At 36.8% G+C, this 18218-nt stretch overlaps 3 protein-coding genes and 1 non-coding gene across 13 annotated transcripts; 1 reads left to right on the forward strand and 3 right to left on the reverse strand.

Moving 5' to 3' along the window:
- Positions 1–3682: 3682 nt before the first annotated feature.
- LOC109124610 (trehalase) lies at positions 3683–8355 on the reverse strand. 3 transcript variants are annotated; one of them, XM_010450318.3, is made up of 13 exons: positions 7983–8355; positions 6799–6960; positions 5993–6587; positions 5723–5842; positions 5533–5648; positions 5345–5445; positions 5143–5252; positions 4986–5058; positions 4738–4899; positions 4565–4652; positions 4396–4495; positions 4086–4299; positions 3683–3969 (listed from the first exon to the last, which is right to left on the reverse strand). In XM_010450318.3, the coding sequence occupies exons 3-13, from the start codon at positions 6520–6522 to the stop codon at positions 3886–3888; spliced, it is 1698 nt and encodes a 565-aa protein (XP_010448620.1). In that variant the 5' UTR covers positions 6523–6587; positions 6799–6960; positions 7983–8355; the 3' UTR covers positions 3683–3885. The 3 variants fall into 3 exon arrangements, with proteins under 3 accessions (XP_010448620.1, XP_010448619.1, XP_087334636.1); XM_010450317.3 differs by lacking the exon at positions 7983–8355 and having other exon boundaries at positions 6795–7440; XM_087478510.1 differs by lacking the exons at positions 6799–6960; positions 7983–8355 and adding an exon at positions 6684–6797.
- On the reverse strand, positions 7760–8247 carry LOC104731060 (uncharacterized). The gene has a single exon (XM_010450319.3). The coding sequence runs from the start codon at positions 8245–8247 to the stop codon at positions 8005–8007; it is 243 nt and encodes an 80-aa protein (XP_010448621.1). The 3' UTR covers positions 7760–8004.
- A 91-nt stretch (positions 8356–8446) lies between the features above and the next one.
- TRNAG-CCC (transfer RNA glycine (anticodon CCC)) lies at positions 8447–8517 on the forward strand. The gene has a single exon. It is a non-coding gene; the product is annotated as a tRNA-Gly (tRNA).
- Positions 8518–10181: 1664 nt separating this feature from the next.
- On the reverse strand, positions 10182–14480 carry LOC104731061 (protein NLP7). 8 transcript variants are annotated; one of them, XM_087478182.1, is made up of 7 exons: positions 13838–14361; positions 13346–13527; positions 12953–13211; positions 12479–12526; positions 11503–12394; positions 10969–11412; positions 10182–10889 (listed from the first exon to the last, which is right to left on the reverse strand). In XM_087478182.1, the coding sequence occupies exons 3-7, from the start codon at positions 13010–13012 to the stop codon at positions 10873–10875; spliced, it is 1461 nt and encodes a 486-aa protein (XP_087334308.1). In that variant the 5' UTR covers positions 13013–13211; positions 13346–13527; positions 13838–14361; the 3' UTR covers positions 10182–10872. The 8 variants fall into 8 exon arrangements, with proteins under 8 accessions (XP_087334308.1, XP_087334309.1, XP_010448625.1 ...); XM_087478183.1 differs by having other exon boundaries at positions 13346–13533; positions 13838–14357; XM_010450323.3 differs by having other exon boundaries at positions 12953–13533; positions 13838–14451.
- Between the last annotated feature and the right edge of the window lie 3738 nt (positions 14481–18218).

Raw genomic sequence — 18218 nt, forward strand, 5'->3', positions numbered from 1 at the left:
GCAGCGACTCCATCTGATCAGGTGTAAAGTTTGGGAGCGGTGAGGTTGTTTGAGCAGTGTTTGCGCGGAACTGTGGTGTTCCTTGTCCTCTGCCAGAAGATGATTCTCGTCCGCTTCCTCGTCCCCTGCCACCTGGTGGAGCCCCTTGATATTTCTCAGACCACCACTCCGGGAAACCAACTATCTGCCAACACTCTGTTTTCTCATGACCCCTCCGTCCGCAATGAGAACATGATGGTACACGCTCTCGTGTTTGTGTTGCAGCAGCCAAAGGTGGAGACAGTGTTGTAGCCTCAGAATGGGTCTCTGATCGTGTAGCAAAACCCACTGCTTCGGGTTTGTGCTCATTCTTCAGAGAGTTTAACCTCCGCTCTTCTCTGACAATCTTCTGATAAACTTCATTCACATCTGGTAGCGGATCAACACCAATGATGGTGGTGCAAATATTCCCGAAACGAGACTCGTCCAAGCCCATCAGGAACTGGTACACCTGCTCCTCTTCTCTTTCTTTCACATACGGCGCTGTCCCTCCACATGAACAATGACGTATTGGCTTGTAGTTGTTGAGTTCTTCCCACTTGGAAGAGAGCTTCCCGTAGTAGTCTAGGACCGAAAGACCTTCTTGTCTACAAGCGACAAGTTCCGACTTCAGTTGATACACCCGAACAGAGTTTCCAACCGCAAATCTCTTCTTGAGATCAACCCACAACTTGTATGCTTCAGGTGTGAACGTCACCGTAGAGCGGATCTTCGGAGAGATGGAGGAACGAATCCATCCCACGATCATGGAGTTCACTGTCCTCCATTGATCATAATCTTCAGATGTGGTGGATGGAGCTGGCAAGGTCCCATCAATGAAACACGTCTTACTCTTTGCACGTAGAGCGTTTTCAAGCTCGGTGGCCCACTCTGAATAGTTTTCACCATTCAATTGTACCCCTGAGATTACTGATCCGGGATTATCCGAGGGATGAAGGTAGTAAGGTGAACTTACTGCGATCTCCTTGGAGGATTGTGTTGCGACTGCAACTTGTTTGCTATCATCGGAAGCACTCATAATTTTTTTTTTTAAAGAACCTGCTCTGATACCATGTAAGTTTAAGAAGAAGGAATGGTTTTGAATGACTTTTCTTATTCATTAGGTCATGTACCCTTATATACACATGGGTAGATATACATAAATCTAGACTAGGACTTATCTTCATGAGATTTACATTTATCTCATTAACATCTTATTAACAATATTTGTATCTATCTTAACACATACAAAGTGTGTGAATAGTTACAGTGGTTGGGACGGAAATCCATATGCGGATCAGACTGCTTTTTATTTACCATTCATTATGTGTAGTCCACAGTGGTGCGGTCCACAGAAAACAGAAACAAAACCGCAGCTAGTGCCGGCCCAACTATATTTGATGCCTAAAGCTAAAAATTTTTTTTTTGCCCATTCACAAACATTTAATAAAAAATATTGAAAAAACCAGCAACTTCAAGGGTCGAATTCAGATCATTTAAGTAGAAATTAGGAACGCATTACCACTGTACCACCGCAACATCACTGACATGATGCCCCGTATATTGCTAATAAATATTGGCGCCTAAAGCCCTTGCTTTACGAGGTTTAGGTCAGGGACGGCCCTGACTGCAGCGAACCAACTGCGGACCGCTTTTTCTTACAAATAGACTTGGACCGCAGCGGTTCGTTGTCCATACTTAAAACAGAGCGGTCTGATCCGCAGACAGATTTGTCCACCCAAACGTAGTTACCATTTAGATCTAAATAGAGTTAGTACGCAGCGGTCTGTTGTTCGTCTTAAAAATAGAGCGGTCCAGACCGCAGACGAATTTGACCGCCATGAACGTAGTTACCATTTAAACCCTTTTATTAGTTGGTTTTTGCAGGGGGACTACTTATAACTTTCTTTAGTAGTTATAAAATTAGTAACAAGTAATGCCAACACAAATCTGAACGTACTACTATCCTAGATAATTAACAGATAAGTGTTATTTGTATAATAGAAAGGTGCTCTTTTATAATTTAAGCAAGCTGCAGTTTTTCTATTATGATTCGTTTGGTACAATCTGATTCATCCAAACGGAGATTCTGTTTATGATCACCTTTTTTCAACTTATACAGACCTTTTAAATTGAATTAAACTATAGTACTGGTGCACAAAAAAAAAAACTATAGTACTGATTAAACAAAAGTCATAATTTTTTTTTGCCAACTATATTTGACTAATAAGCAACTTTTGATCACTCATTAGTCAGTAATCACTTATTTAAGTAGCTTCTATGAATAATTCAGCTCCCACTCAAGCCAACAACTCAAATAACACCAAATTAAGTGTTAGATTCCATAGTTTTATAGTCATAATTGAATGTTAATTTCTTTAGCTTATTAGTATGTGGGCATGCCTTTCGCTGGGCAAGCCTATTATATGTCTTGGTCCTATAACTGTAGCTTAGCATGCCGCGGTGAAATATTGGAGACTTTTTGTGTATCAAATTACTTTGATCGATCTTTACTATTATGTTCTTTTTCAAAATTTATCTCATGTGATGTTCAACCAATAACGTTGATAGATCACAGAATCTTTTTTTTTTCTGCTGAAGTAACAACTAGTTTTTTTTTTCTTTTTTTTAACATCTTTGGATCCACACAAAAAATTTAACCACTTTTCAACCTAGCTACAAGAAATTACTGCCGTTAAAAGTGACATCAAAGCCAAACATTATAAAATTCCTTTAAACAAAAATACAAGTATTATAATTTTCAGTACTTTTTGTTTAATATGGATCAACCAGTGGAAATGGAATTATACAATGCAAAATTGCAAATGCTTAGATGGGATCAAACTGGGCTGAATTATTAAAAAAAACAATTTAAAAGGTGTTTAAAAATAAAAAGAAGAGGACAACTTCTTCAATGATTGCCACTCTTTTGCTCGGCCATCCAAATTATGAGTTTTGCATATTTTAAACCCTACACATTGTTGGTTTTTTGCTTCTTCTTTTTTTTTTTATAAAAAAAATATGAGTTTAAGTCAGAAAACAATATACTTATGAGTGTAAGCTAAACAAATTTACAATAATATTCGTTATGCTTTTTTGTTATTTTTTTATTACAAATCTCTCTTAGATCTATTGGCTTATATTCCCCTTTAGTCTTTCCTTTCCATTTGTTTTCTAAAATATAATTACATTTTTTTGGTAGAAAGCCATTTGAATTTGATTTATTGAGTAAGAATTTGACAAATAAGGTTTTATATTTCGATTACATTGGCTTGTAGGTTTTCACGTCTCTAGAAGTCTATTTTAGGCAAATCTCTTCCATTTAATATATATACAACATAAAAGTTATTTTGTTATTGGGTTTTTATTATGAATATTAACTTATGAATTATGATATTGGAGAAAAGAAATTTGATATCCTTATGAATTTAGTTTTCAAGGAGGACACGAAAAGTGAAGTTAGTTTGTCCATCATTCAAAGAATCTATCAAGTGGTTTAGGCAGAGAAGAGATTATGAAAGTGTTAATTTTCTTCAAAATAATGATTAATTAAGATTAGGCTTTTTGTCACTATTCATACGTGTTAACCAACTGAATCCACCAGTGTTTTCATGTATCATTATATGTTTAATTATATTTATCTCTACTAACATTGGCTCATATATTTTGCAAGTACTATTATTGATCATAAAACATCTGGAACTCTATATATAACGGTACTGTATCATAAAGTTTTAGATTTACATAAAACACCAAAAGATCCACAACAAAAGAAACTACATTTAGATTTACCAGTATCATAAAGTTTTATTTTAAAATAAAGTGGTTAATTCCTTTAGATATAAGGTTTAATAGAAAGTATTTAATCTAGGGTTCAATGCTGACGTGAGAGGGCCATCCAAACTCCTCCAGGAATGCTAATATAACCCCGTTCGACCATCCAAATCCCGTCTGCAATTTTTTGGAACATAAATTAAAGTCAAAACATTATTAAAAACTCTTCCTCAATTCATATATCTACCTAAATGAAAAGAAAATTGAAGAAGAATGTTTTTTGTTTGTTTTACCTGTGGCTTATATTCTCCTCCACCACCATATTCACCAAGCTCTGTAACCTTGAGCTTCTCATGGATAGTCCCACTTTTTTTGTAAACAAGATAGTTGCTTCTGATCCATCTCCTTGCAATCTCCTCTGCCATCTCTTTTGCTTCCTTTGAACTTGATCTCGCTAGCCCTGTAACGATCATCTCTTGTTGGGGTGCCCATCCATTCGGATAATCCCTGTTCCAATGAAACCAAATATTAAGATACAAGATAAGGGTTTATCAAGTAGATATAAAGATTCAAGTGGAACTTAAAATCACATGTTTCACTTACCATTGTTGTCCAGAATCTGTCAAAGATGAGAGGATTCCAGCGGGAGCTATGAGCCCTGAGTTCTTAAGAGCTTTCACAACTTTCTTGACCAGTTTTTCATCTACATGTTACACAAGACAAAACGCTCAATATACAAATGTGTGCACATATATAAGTAGAGACAGTTTACCTGAATTGAAGGAGCTAATCCATATTGGAGCAAAGTTAGATGCAAAAACATTGGTGTTCTGGTTCTCAGCTTTCCATGTCTCAGTCTCCTGAAGACACAACCACGCTCTCAAAATGCTTTACTCATCAACAACATACTATTAGAAAATTGTAATTGAAGGTTATGTAACATACATCACCATTGGAGGAAAGCCAGTAATCTTGCCACTGTCCTGCTTTCTCGTTCCAAAACACGGTTTCAAACGCTTTCTCTCTCGCTTTTGACGCTTTTACAAAACGGTCTGACCCTTTTTTATCCCCGGTAATCTCCATCAAGAATGCTATATCGAGTTCCATCTACAGTTAAAAGATCACATACAATGCTTACCAAAAGTACAAGAACCGTTACCAAAGAGAATTAGGATTCAAGAAAAAGTGGAGACCTTAAGAAGAAAGACGTTGAGATCAACAGGTACAACTGATGTTGTAGCCATCGTTGTGAAATGAGGAGGATCCCTGCATGCATTATTATTTTGAGAGTAAATACAAGCGAACTTATAAACATCAACTAATCTTTATTAGTTGGTTAAGTAAATGAACCTCATCCATCGTGTGGTGAAATCACATCCTGATTCAGCAGCTGTGGCTATATCTCGATGGAAACGTTGTTTCTCTATTAAATTCGAGAACCCTGAAGCGGATTCTTCATCCTGTGGTTATTACACATAGGGACAGAGAGTCAACAGATTTTTTTTCACAAGAAAAATCATAATAACTGTTTGCAAAGAGACAAAAAACATACGAAAACAGAGGATTCAGGCCGTGGCATATTCCACATAGCATAATAACGGCTTAAAACGTGATCATAACCACTAGCGTCTCGAATCACCACTTTATGTTTTCCTACAAAGAAGATAACATAACCAAAAATTAAAAATCTAAGAACTAACTAAGCTATTGTACATCTAACCATCTAACTACTTAACTAACCTGAGTTCCAAAACTCGTACTCTTTGAGAAGCACAGGGATAGCTTTCCTCACAAGTTCTTCATCTTTGGTTACATTATAAATCTCATAGACCATTGAGCTCAATAGAGGTGGTTGGCTTGTAACAACAGTATAAAGATAATATTTAAATTTTATTCGTTATAGGCAAATAAAGACAAGAATCTTTGTTACCTTCTGTTAGTGTAATAAGCTCTAGCGCCGTTCAAAGCGTAACCATAAGTCTCCACGAGTGACATCAGATTCGTCACTAATCCTTTGGCCGTAGTGAACATTTGACTCGTCATAAGCCCTCTACACGTGCAAAAAGCACATGTTACAAGACGGTGACACGTGAGGTTCTTGTTTCGTAGTCAACACGTAATGTGTGAAAAGGAGAGGAATCAATGATATAAAAAAACAAAAAGCATTAGATTTGTGATTTTGAAAGTTGGAAACACTGACTTGATGACCCAGTAAGAATCCCAGTAATACACTTCTCTGAATCTCGAACCGGGAATGATAACCGGTTCCGGCAACGGTAGAAGTGTGTGCCGGCCAGGAGACTCTCTAACTGAGTCAGAGACTCTGCAGCTCAGGTTTCTCCAGAGACAGTGTACCTCACGCGCCCAGTCTCTGACTTTTTCGTTCTCCACGTTGGAGAGGAACCCGGAGGGATCTGAGACGAAATCCACTGGTTCGTGGTGCAACATATCCTCCCCTGCGCCGTCAAAGTATTGTTTAACAAACCTTTCAAACTTCTCCACTGGCACTAACATGTCATTTGATTCGCTCGTGAGATCTTCAAAGGCTGATTCAATGGTGGAGAGGTTATAGGGGTGTTTGAGAGATAGATCGATGTAGGATTTGGGATCAGCGCTTTGTTTTTTAGGGTAAGATCGAAATGCCGTGAGCTGCACGTGCTGGAGGAAAGTGACGAGTGGGGTTGTCGGGACTACAGGACCTGAGTCCGAGTATGTGTCTGATTCCACCATGGAAGAAGTTGTCAAAGAGAAACAGAGGAGGAGGAAGAACAGAGTGAACCCTTGTGGTTTAAGATCTATGGAAAAAGGAAAAGAGAATAAGGAATTGCAAAGAGAAGATAACGATAAGAAGGGTTTATTTATGTGTATGGAAATGATTGGATTAGCGTTACGTTTGAGTGATTTCATTGCCATATGTAGGAGTTTGACTAGGGTTCTTCTTCTTAGGATATCGCATACCAAAAAGAAAAGAGTATGAATATAATTGGGAAATGTAGACTTACTTACTATTAAACCCTTTGGCTGACTCGGATGCATCATTCTTATTGGTTGTCTCAAGATGAGAACGATTTTAGATTTTTTTACTTTCTTACTTTGGGAATTGGTGTACCTTTCTTTCTTTCTTATAAAAGATCAAGTTTCCAACTTCACCAAAGAAAAGAGATCAAGCTTCCAACATGGCAAAAAAAAAAAAAAAAGATCAAGTTTCCAAAGAGGTTGATTTCGTTACGAACTTATCAGAAAACAATATTTTCTCAAAATAGAACACCCCAACTTTAATAAAGTAACAAAAGCTAGTACTAGATTTTTAAGAAGTAATCACGGGGATAAAGTGACACGCTTCAGAGTGTGTTCTAAACATCTCTATCACAAAAGTGGTTAGTGGGTTTAATAATTAAGAAAAAGATAGAGAGAGCTTAATGAGAGGAGACATGCCTAAACCCGTACACAAATCCTAGAAACTTTTTTTCTCAATAATAATAAAACAAATGATGAAACTTGGAGAATGCGAATGCGTGCTACTTTTGTTGTGTAATGAACATTGTTAAAAATATACTACTATATTCTTGTTAATATAAAAAACAAATGAGTTAATTATTTATGTTCTTTAAACACTAAAACGAAGATAATGATACGCACCCAAAGCATAAATCGAAGATGTGATAAAAAAGAAAGAGATAATAAATAATGCGAGTCCTCATATCATATGGTCCAATTATTACATTTACATGACAAAGACGTTTAAACGACACATTCTCTGTATGGAGGAAACAACGGAATTAAAAGCTAAGGAAACAAATTGGGGCACAGTTTCAATTAAACACGACGTTTGTTGTCAAACGTTGAAAATCTTCTTTACCAACCAAAAAGGCCCTAGAGACATAACCAATTATCACATTTTTTATCGGTTGCATTGAACAAACGAAACTTGATACGTTGTGTTACAGAAAAGACCAGAAATGAAATGTAGATCAAGAAATTAATCACAAGAACACTTCAAACAAATGATACATTGTTCTTCACAATAAAACCCAAAAAAAAAATGATCAAAACATATCTAATGATTCAATCACGCAATTAATCAAATTCTCATTCAGGCATCATAGCGTTACACACTTTAGATATTGTATTAAAAATCAAGAAATTACAAATTCATACCAATCACGAGAGGAGTAAATTGTTATTTTTACCATGAGGTTAAAAAAAACAGAGCTAAACAATGTCGTGTTGATGAGGAGCGGCGGAGAGAGCAAGAGGACGGTGGTGAGCCTCGTCGTTATCGTCGTCTTCATCATCATCATGAGAGGTGGAGAGATTGACGCAGGCGCAGCGTTCAAGAGAGGAAAAGAAAGCGGAGATAACGGTGGCGCTGATCCAGCTCGCCGCGTGATCGATCTTCTCTATAGAAGTCGTTGTGCTAACGTTGGAAGAGGTGATGCTGATGCTTTTGTCCATAGCTTCACGAATCCGATCAGGGTTTCAGAAGACGACCAAGATCGTGGGAAGGGGTCAAATTCGTCGATTCGTTTTAGAGAGGAGGAGAGAAGAAAAATTTGTGTTGACGGTTTTAGTTTTTGAAAATGCAGAAGTATTTGATGAGGTGGATAATGTAAATTATAATAAATAGCTGTTAAGAGGATCGAAGGACAAGACAGCGCATCTGGTGTAGTGGTATCATAGTACCCTCCCACGGTACTGACCAGGGTTCGATTCCCTGGATGCGCATTTGTTTTTTGTTTTTTTTTGTTGTTGTAGTAGTTATTGTTGTGACCAATATTATGGTTTTTAGGATTGGGTTTTGTGCAAAAAAACCCTCTAAATAATTTTTTTTTGCAAAACCCTCCACCTCAAATAAATGCAAGTTAATACTGTAATCTCAAAAGTCATCCGCAATATAACCTTTTTCTGTATCGATGATGTGGCAATATGAAAATCTTGCTGTTTTGAAGACAACAAAATGGCAAAGCATTTGAGATTTATTTTTAATAATTTTTTTTACAAAAATCTCTTTTCTCGTCTCCTCCGTCTCCGCCTTGTCTTTCTCTCTCTCCACCCTCACAATCCTTGGTCGTCGCTCACTCCGCCTCCGTCTCCCTCTCTCTTTCCTCCTCCCGCCGTTTCTCCTTCCGTGATGTTGTCTCCTCTGTCTGTTTCCGTTCCAATGGCACACCTTTTCGCCGCCTGCGATCTCTCCGGCACTGTCCAGGTCTTCGACATCAAGGAACCACCACTCCCAATTTCTGCCTCTTCTCCTCAGTCCTTTCTCTCCTCTTCTCCTTTACACACCCAACGATTGCAAGTTTTTTTTTAGTTTGAATTGAGAATATGTTTCAGTTTTGTTTTAAATTTGAAAATATGTTTCAGTTTCTTTTATGCAATGTTAGTCTATTAGTGGGTTAGTTGAGAAGAAACAAGTTTTAGATTTGAGTTTGATTGTATTTGATTTTATCATAAGAGTTTTGGTTCTGTTTCATGATTAGAGGTTTCAGATTTGAGCCTTAACATGTGTTTTCTCTACTTACAAAATCACATTCGCTCACAAATAACGGATCTGATTACCAATGTTTCAGATTTCAGTTTTAGTTTTAGGTTGCATTTGAATTTGAGTTCTCTATGTTTTTTGTTAGACTTTGAGTTTTGTTTCATGATTAGTTTCAGATTTAAGCATTCACTTATGTAGTTATGTTTTGGGTTTTGAGTTTCATAGTTGTCTTTTGTCTAAATCATAATTCACTAAGTTTGAAATTCAGTTTCAATGACTATTGTCTAAATCTCACAAAGTTTCAGTTTTAATATTTACGTGTGTATAAAGGTTACACAAATTCAACTTAAAATGAAGCAAAAAAGAAGGAACAAAATGTGTGGATTTCTCTTGTTCATTGTCGGTCACAAATGGAGGATCGCCCGGTCGCGGTCACAAACAAGTACACTTTCTTTTCAATTTTTATCAAAAAAATAAATCTCAAATGCTTTGCCATTTTTTTGTCTTCAAAACAGTAAGATTTTCAAATTGCCACGTCATCGATACAGAGAAGGGTTATATTGCGGATGACTTTTGAGATTGCAGTATTGACTTGCATTTATTTAAGGTGGAGGGTTTTCTTGCAAAAAAAAATTATTTGGAAGGTTTTTTTGCACAAAACCCTTTAGGATTCTTTTGATTCTTCAGACCAATACATTGAGACAATAGTGTAATTTCCTAAAAACTATTTTTAGTATACATCGCATCAGACGGCATAATTTAGTCATTTAGAAAACAGAAACCTTTCATTTCAACATGCAAAATTTCAGCTTTTCTTTAACAAGCCTTGTCTTTGTCGATTCTTGTTTTAATTTTTAAGAAGCAAAAAAGAATAAAGAACCATTATGGAGTTAGTTTACAACTAAGATTTACTTCTAACCTCACTCTCCTTCTTACAGTTACAAAGTTACAAACAAATGTTTTTTTTTTTACACCTTTATCCCCCAAACACATTCTTGCTTCTGTCTCAACCGAAACCCAAGAACAATAAAAACAAACCCTAAACAGTAAAAAATTTCAAAAAAATTATTTACAAAAAGAGTTGGAATGAATTACCTCGGGTCACAATTCTCCGGTGCTCTCACAGGAGCTCCCGAGATTTGTCGTTACATCATGAACTAAAAGCCTTACAATATTAGTGCGGGAGGATCTAGGGATCTCGAGACATTCTTGAAGATCAGCATCACAAGCAATCAAAACCCATTCGTTATCATCATCAAGATACTTGATATCGAATGTACCTGCATCAAGTTTCAGCCTCTTCGCCACTTCATCCTTCAATTCCATTATACCCGAACCCGAGGAGATCCTGAACCGTATAATGTCATCTTTGTAGCTTGCTTTGATTGTTACTGTTCTCGTTTCCGAGCCTGATGGTTCGCGTGTAACATTTGCAATGGCCTCTTCCTTTGGGGGAGCGTATATATTGTTGTTGCTATTATTATCATTGTTCATCCAGTTTGAGTCTGGAAACTTATCGTCGAATGCTGTAGTGGAGCAGAGATTTCTCAGATCTTTAGAACTTCCAGCGTCTTCGATGAGCATTCCTCGGAAATGGTCTATAGAACCAAGAAGCCTGTTTGGCATTGAAAATGATGCTGCGGATACATCATGATCTCTAGAATAAGGTGGAAAAAAGAGCCCCGGTGACTCACCAACTGTGAATAGCGGATCTTGGTTCGGGACTTTAGCTTCATCTAATTGGTTTCCGTCACATGAGCCGTGAGAGGTCGGGGTCCCAGCGCTCTCATCCACCGTTCGTGACCGCTTGTGACCGTTGCTTGGTACCTCGGGAGAACCATTTGGCTCGTGGGGACTATGATCACTTGACCAGTGGTTAGGTGAATTGTTGGTGTTTGGTAGCTCGGGAGGTTTGCAACCACTAGGTGAATTTAGTGGCTGTGCTGATGCTTGACCATGTGTCCAAGGGATGGAACTAACGGCCATGGAAGTCAGGTCGAGGCCTCCATCAGTGCCTTGAACAGATTCAATGACTCGTTTCAGTTTTGTGATTGAACGATTCACTTTCTTGATCTTCCTTGATGGCCACCGCGAGATTCCGTGTTGTCTGCAGATTCGCTTCATTGTCGTCGGGCAAACTGAGAAAAGAACAATATAGAGTTCAGTTGAAATATATCTAGCAAGTAACTATAACCAAAACATAAAACAGTTCATAGATATAAAATTACCTCCAAGACTCTTTGCAGCGTCTTTGAGACTTCCGGTGAAATACTGCTGAAGTACATCCAGACTGATCGTTTTCTCAGTCTTTCCACGTTTTTTCTCTGTTTTCTTCTTCTCCTTAACCACGCCATTAACAGTGGCCACGTTGATATTCTCTTTTACTGGATCAGAAGACTGAACCGCAGGCTGAGGAATCAACCGTGTCTCTGTCGCGTTTGACTTAGAACCAGAAAAGGGAACTCGAATTGATTCTATTTTTGAATGGATCTTCTTGTCCGGTAATGCTTGGATGATCTCGAAAGACAATTTGTCATCGTCTTCACCAAAGTCAACCCCAGATGCAACCCGAAGACTCTGAAAATGTTCTTTCATTGTCACCAATATAGAACCCAACAACGAATCTTGCTCTTGGTCGTCTGTTATACTCGAAGGAAGAAAGAATTCAAGAATGTAACTGTCGTCGCCCGTGTAAGAGCTCTGGAGAGAGATTGCAAAACAAGTGGTTAACTTGAACATGAGCGCATAATGGACCAATGGGTACTGCGTTTTGCAGAACTTGGTGATGTCTCTACAGAAACACGAGCCACCATTGAGAAAAGCTCGTCCAGCGACTCCCTGTCCTTTCTGGAGATGGTGTTCAAGACATGCATCTCTAAAACCCCAGACATGAGCATCCACGACATAGCAGGCCATGTCGGTTGTAGACATGCAGATTTGGCCCATGCAGCTACCGTCAAAGCTGGTGCAGTTTTTCTTTAGACCGCCACCATTGGCAAGAACGCTCCCGTGCTGGCATGGAACCCAAGTCTGAGCCAGAGGCAAGTTATGGGTCTCACATACAACTGTCAGCACTTCTAGAATCTCAGCAAGGGCGTTTTGGCGACTCTCATTGCATATCTGTGAATACCAAGTTCACTAAAAACAGTGAGAACCAGTGCTTAAATGGTAATTGGTAATCCCCAAAATGATAATGTAGCTAACCTGAGTGGTTTGGTGATCAAGTATTTCCGAGCTTTTCAGATTTACCGCCTGACAAAATTACCAGAGCTTGTTATCATTAATAAGGAATTAGAAATACAGTGCTCTGTACGGAAAAAAATACTTCAAAGCTGTAGCAAATCACAAAAACAAAGAACTATTTGGATACAACATAATGACAGATATTAAAGACGCTATAATTTAAATTAGAAGCTAGCAAGATAATGAAATGAATTTGTTGTTATTATCAAAGAATAAACCGTGCTTTGGAGAGAAAGAGCTTCAAAATGGCAGGTCAAATGATGTACAGAAACTTTTTACCAACGGTTATTCCTCAATACAACTAGCAGCTAGAAAGGCAAAACTTGCAACTCAATACTCTAATCCATCCACACCAAGTTCTAGGAATCAATTCAGATAAAGGATAAACATAAGCAAGGGTAGAGTATGTGTAGTAGTGAGGAAAGAGAGCCAAACCTCAAGGGCTTTGCAAACTTTGTCCACTTCGGGTGCATAGTGAATCTTCTCAGAGGTCATTATAAGTTCCACAACACCTATGCAGGACTGACCGGAAGGATTGAAGACAGGCAGGGCCAGTGTACCACGGACGTTGTAGTGCAAGGCATGGTCAAGGCGGGAGAATTCTTTGCTGGAATAGTACTGAACATTAGGAGTCCATTCAGGCAATTTCTGACGGAAAACTCGACCAGGGAGTCCGAGCTCAATGTCACTTTCACTATCCACAGAAAACATATATGTGAGAGAGATCATCCTGTATTGATTAAGCCCATTACCGTTAGGATTAAGAACAAAAGGTTGACCCAAAGTCGTCAGCAAATCACGACCATTCTTTCTCACAGGAGCCCAGACCTGAGCCAAAACGTGTTGTTCGGTAGAGTCTTTGAAGTATCGAAGCGCCTGAGTCATCCTCTCTTTGATCACACAGTAGTTGTCTGCGTTCTCTGGCGGCACTAGGCTCATCAATGGAGAAGGAAACTGGAAATTATTGTTATGTTTCTCTGTTGTGTTCTCAGCTGCTGATGGAGAAGAGTCTGCAACTACCAAAACATATACTTTAGTAACAAACACTTAGCGGGAAACAAACTTGACTTGTTACCCACTACGTCTATAGAACTCAGCTATTTTTGGCAACTTTGAAAAGGGAAAGCAAAGTCAAACGCAGAATCAATCAATCAATCCAATCAAACCAAAAAAATCTCTGTTCAATCCGTAACCAGCAAAGCTTAAAATCAAGCTTAAACCAATTCCATCAGCATCACAAATATTCAAAAATCGATTCTCCGATCAATTTTAAATTCCTACAAAACGAAATGAAGCTCAGAGTTGGGCGAAGAGACTAACATGGTAGAAAGAGAGGATACTCGGCGAGACGGAAAGAAGGAACACCAGAGGCGGAGCTGTTCTTCTCCTCATCACCACCACCGCCGCCGTTAGCGTGATGGTGAATACCACCGTTTCCACCACCGTCGGAGAAAGCCCAAAGAGGCGAGCAAGGCTGCTCGGAAGAAGACGAGACAAAAATAGGAGAAATCATGCGATTCGATGAAGATAAATAAGGGATTTGATCTAACGGCCAGGAACCGTCAAGATCTAAGTCGTCAACATCCATAAGAAGCTCCCTTGACCTCGATGAAGGAGGATGAGCGACGCCGTTTCTACCGGAATTATCATCGGGCTCGCACATTTTTTTTGTTTTAATTAAATAATCCAAAAGCAGCTTCTGGAATTTATTTTTTTCCCGTTGCGTCTGCTAATTCTCTTCTATTGATCTGTTTCCGATATGGATAGATAGAAGAAAGAGAGATGAAGCGAGCGAGAGAGAGAAAGGTCAAATTGGCAGAGTGTGTGATTCCACAATATCACACAGTATCAAACAAACCAACAAATTAAAATTTTAAAATAAAAAACAATTTTTCGGATAATATATTGAGAATCGATTCTCTGCTTCACAATACAACTGTGTCCCAAATATTTAAATTATTATTATTCTTGTAGATCTTTTTTTCGTTTTTGTAATATATTCCTCGAGATTTTATTCACCATTCATAATTTCGACAGCTATAAAATCCCATTATTTAATTGTTATTTTTTACATATATTGTGGTTGTTTGTTCGGATAATTAAGGTAATTTTCTACATATGAATATAATTTTTTTAAGTAAAAATTGTGTAATATAATTAGTACTGTTATTACTTATTAGTGGATATTATTATTGGCATAGTTTGTAGCATTTTCTGCATTGTCAAGTACGACGGCTGTCTTTAGACGACACGTTCAGCATACCTCGTGGTGGGAATGCACCAATCAAAATTTGCTTTTAATCCTTAAATTATTTATTCAAGTGTGGAAAAAAATTGTGAAACTTTTATTAGTATTAAATAAATGAGCGGAAAAAATTATTAAAAAATTATTACGTAATGCCTTTTGGGGGATTATTAATGGGAATTTGTGAGAAGTGGAGAAAAGACAAATTCTGGGCCTACCTGATTCTTTTTGGAATTTATAGTGCGATTCACTAGTTAATTTTTGATGGATTAGTTCAGTTTCTATATATTTTATAATCCTTCAAGTTGGGTTAATCATGTTTGTATTTAAATACCTACAATTATTAAGAGAAAACCATCTAAATTATCATGAAGAGTTGTTACCAATATATACTTTTCTAATATCATTTTGTAGTTTTAGTTCTATTGAATGTTTTTATTTATTATCAAAGAATTGTTTACTCAAATTTAGGATGAAAGATAGTATATAAACACTAGTGATATCTCCAAAATTAGTTCTGTATTTTTTTGTCATCTCTTTTTTAAAGTTGACATTTATTCTAGAATTTGTAATCTTTTAGTGGTAAAATAAATGGTGAATTTATCATTTTTTTTTCGCAGCAGGGGATGTATTGAGCTTGAAATTCCTAAGCATGCAACTGTAGAATCAATCATGCTTACTCACAGACCTCGTAGACGTAGAGTGGATATCCTAAACCAGGTGGAAGCAGCAATTGATACAGTCAAAGCCAAACGGAAGCTGCACATAGCAGATGTTCACCTCTGGAAATGGCAAACAGGTTTTAAACCCAAATTCTCCACTCGCGATACTTGGACTCAATTTCGTATAGCAAAACCACTTTGTCCTTGGGCGAAGGTGTATGGTTTTCACAGGCTACACCTAAATTTGCCTTCATAACCTGGTTGGGAATGCTCAATAAACTGTCTATAGGCGACCGTATGTTACGGTGGAACGGTCAAGTTGATCCCTCCTGCTCCTTCTGTAATATACTGGTGGAAACAAGAAATCAAATTTTCTTCCAGTGTTCTTACTCACGCCAGATTTGGAGCAAGCTAACAAATGGTTTTCTTGCTAATCACTCAACAGCAGAGTGGGATACATTCACGACACTCATCTCCGACACCACTCTTGATAAGATCTCTCTGCTGTTTCTCAGATACACCCTCCAAGCAACGGTACACTCCCTCTGGCAGGAGCATAACAGCCGCAGGCACGGCGAACAATCCATCTCGGCTCAACGACTAGGCAAACGGATAGACAGGACCATTTGCAACAAGCTCCTTCTGCTTCTGAACTCGGATCACCAAGACTACAAAGATGTCCTAATCCGCTGGTTCTCTACCAAAATTTAAATTTGTCTTTCATGTATTAACACTTAAAAACTCAGACAAGTTACACTTGATGTAATGTAAAGAACAGATATTTTTTATAAATAAAATTTTACATTCATTCAAAAAAAAAAATTATTTATATATTGGTTTCGATTGGAAAAGAAGATGAGTCACACAAAAAGCTTTGCTAAAAAGGAGAAAAAAATATTTACTACAAATGATTAAAATTATAATATAAATGGATTAGAACTGTTAGAAAATTTTGCCACTTGTATTAATTAAACTATGAATTACTTTATACTACAGTTTAAGAAAGTGTTTGACCAAAAATAAAATAAATTAAAAATATATATTAAGAAAACGTCAACTTGATAAGAATTGACAAGGTGAATTAGATGGATCAGCTGTTCCAGAATTATTCTTTATATTATGCTTAAACATAGTTCTGGAATTAACATAGAAATAAAATAATTAAATGTTCAAATGCTCTTTTTTTTTAATTGAAAAGTGTTTCCATTCTCTTGATTATCAGTAGTTAACAATAAAAATTTAGTTGAGCTTAGGCTTCTTGAGTAAACTAACTCTTCACACCAAAACTTTGCTAACAAAAGAAAAAAACTAAAAATATAGTTTGCTAACAAGTTAAGAAAACCACACTAACGGACAAATTAAAAACATAAACAAACACTACTACTCTATATAGTTGGCACTATTTATACTTTACCACATCCAGTCAATTTATATTTATGTATATTGTTACTATCAAAAATACAATAGTAATGAAATTGTGATAAGACTCCTAAGGCTAAGTGGTAATGGTTTTAGTTTATCTGATGTCGGCGAAACAAAAAAAATGAAGTCGGCGTTTATTACTGTATTTAATTTTTATTTTATTTTGAGAAAACTAATTTTATTAACAAGGACTATTAATCATATATTTTGTGTTTCTGGGTTTCACGCTTCTTTACCTTTTTTTACATTGGTACATTTCCTCAAATATTATAATTATATTTTCGTTTTACATTTGAAACTGTTACAGGTTTTCATCGAAGGCTATAATTAAGCTGAGCATATTAGATTACTAAATACCAAGTGGGGGAATTAAAAAAAAAAAGCATAAAAGTGTGGGATCGAAATGGAACAGGCGATAGTATTTCTTTATAATTTTGATAGCCAACGAATAAACTAAAGCCAAAATCGTGATACGGGTTCCACTTTCGACAGTTTGTATATATATATTATGATTATGGAAATCATATATTTTCAACCATAAAATAATTAAAAACGTAAAGAAATCCCACTATCTACTTTGTTTTCCGTTTGCCGAATATGTCATATATATTTTCAAGTTTCGAGTTTAAAGTATATTTTTTTAGAAAATGTGTCACCCTCACCATTCCCTTTGGCGTTTATACATCAACTCAAAAGTAGTGGTCGGGAAGTTATATGAGATCCATCACATGATCTGGAATTATCGTCTCAAGATTTCATATATCCGGAGTCTTTTGAATGGATAACTTAAAAATTAGCGTCATAAACTTGCGGACTGGTTATATATAACCGTATAAGTCGTTCTGCCATGAACATGTTACTGACTTACTGTTAGAGTTAGATACTAGTAAGGTAAAAAATGTAAATCACTCTTCTAACGTTTTCAAAACACAAATAACAAACCTTTACTACAAGCTTCTCGTTATATTCCGCGTAAAAACCATTACTCATGAGTCTTCCTTATATGAATTATCTGAAAGCTTCAAATGTTTTTTTAGCTTTAACTGTCCTCTGCCATGAAATATACAAATACAACATAATTATTATATGCTGAATTTTCATCAATATAGATCAGCGTCATTATGACTCTCGCAGGCCAACTCTTAAAATCAATAATCATAATAAACCTTAGTTGAGAAACCGGTGAAGATGTCTTTATATAATAGTCTGTACGTGTTGTCTTATGCTTTTTTAATTAGCGTGTTCCAATTCCGTAGAAAAACATGTTTGATTTCAGAAATATATAAAGAAAAAGTATCACTCAATATGTCATAGTTCTCTCTTTCAACATAAAATTGTTTGTGACCATCCACCCATATATATATATATATAT

This window comes from Camelina sativa, chromosome 12 (assembly GCF_030686135.1).
Source record: "Camelina sativa cultivar CO46 ecotype springtype chromosome 12, ASM3068613v1".
In the NCBI taxonomy this organism is placed as follows: domain Eukaryota; kingdom Viridiplantae; phylum Streptophyta; class Magnoliopsida; order Brassicales; family Brassicaceae; genus Camelina; species Camelina sativa.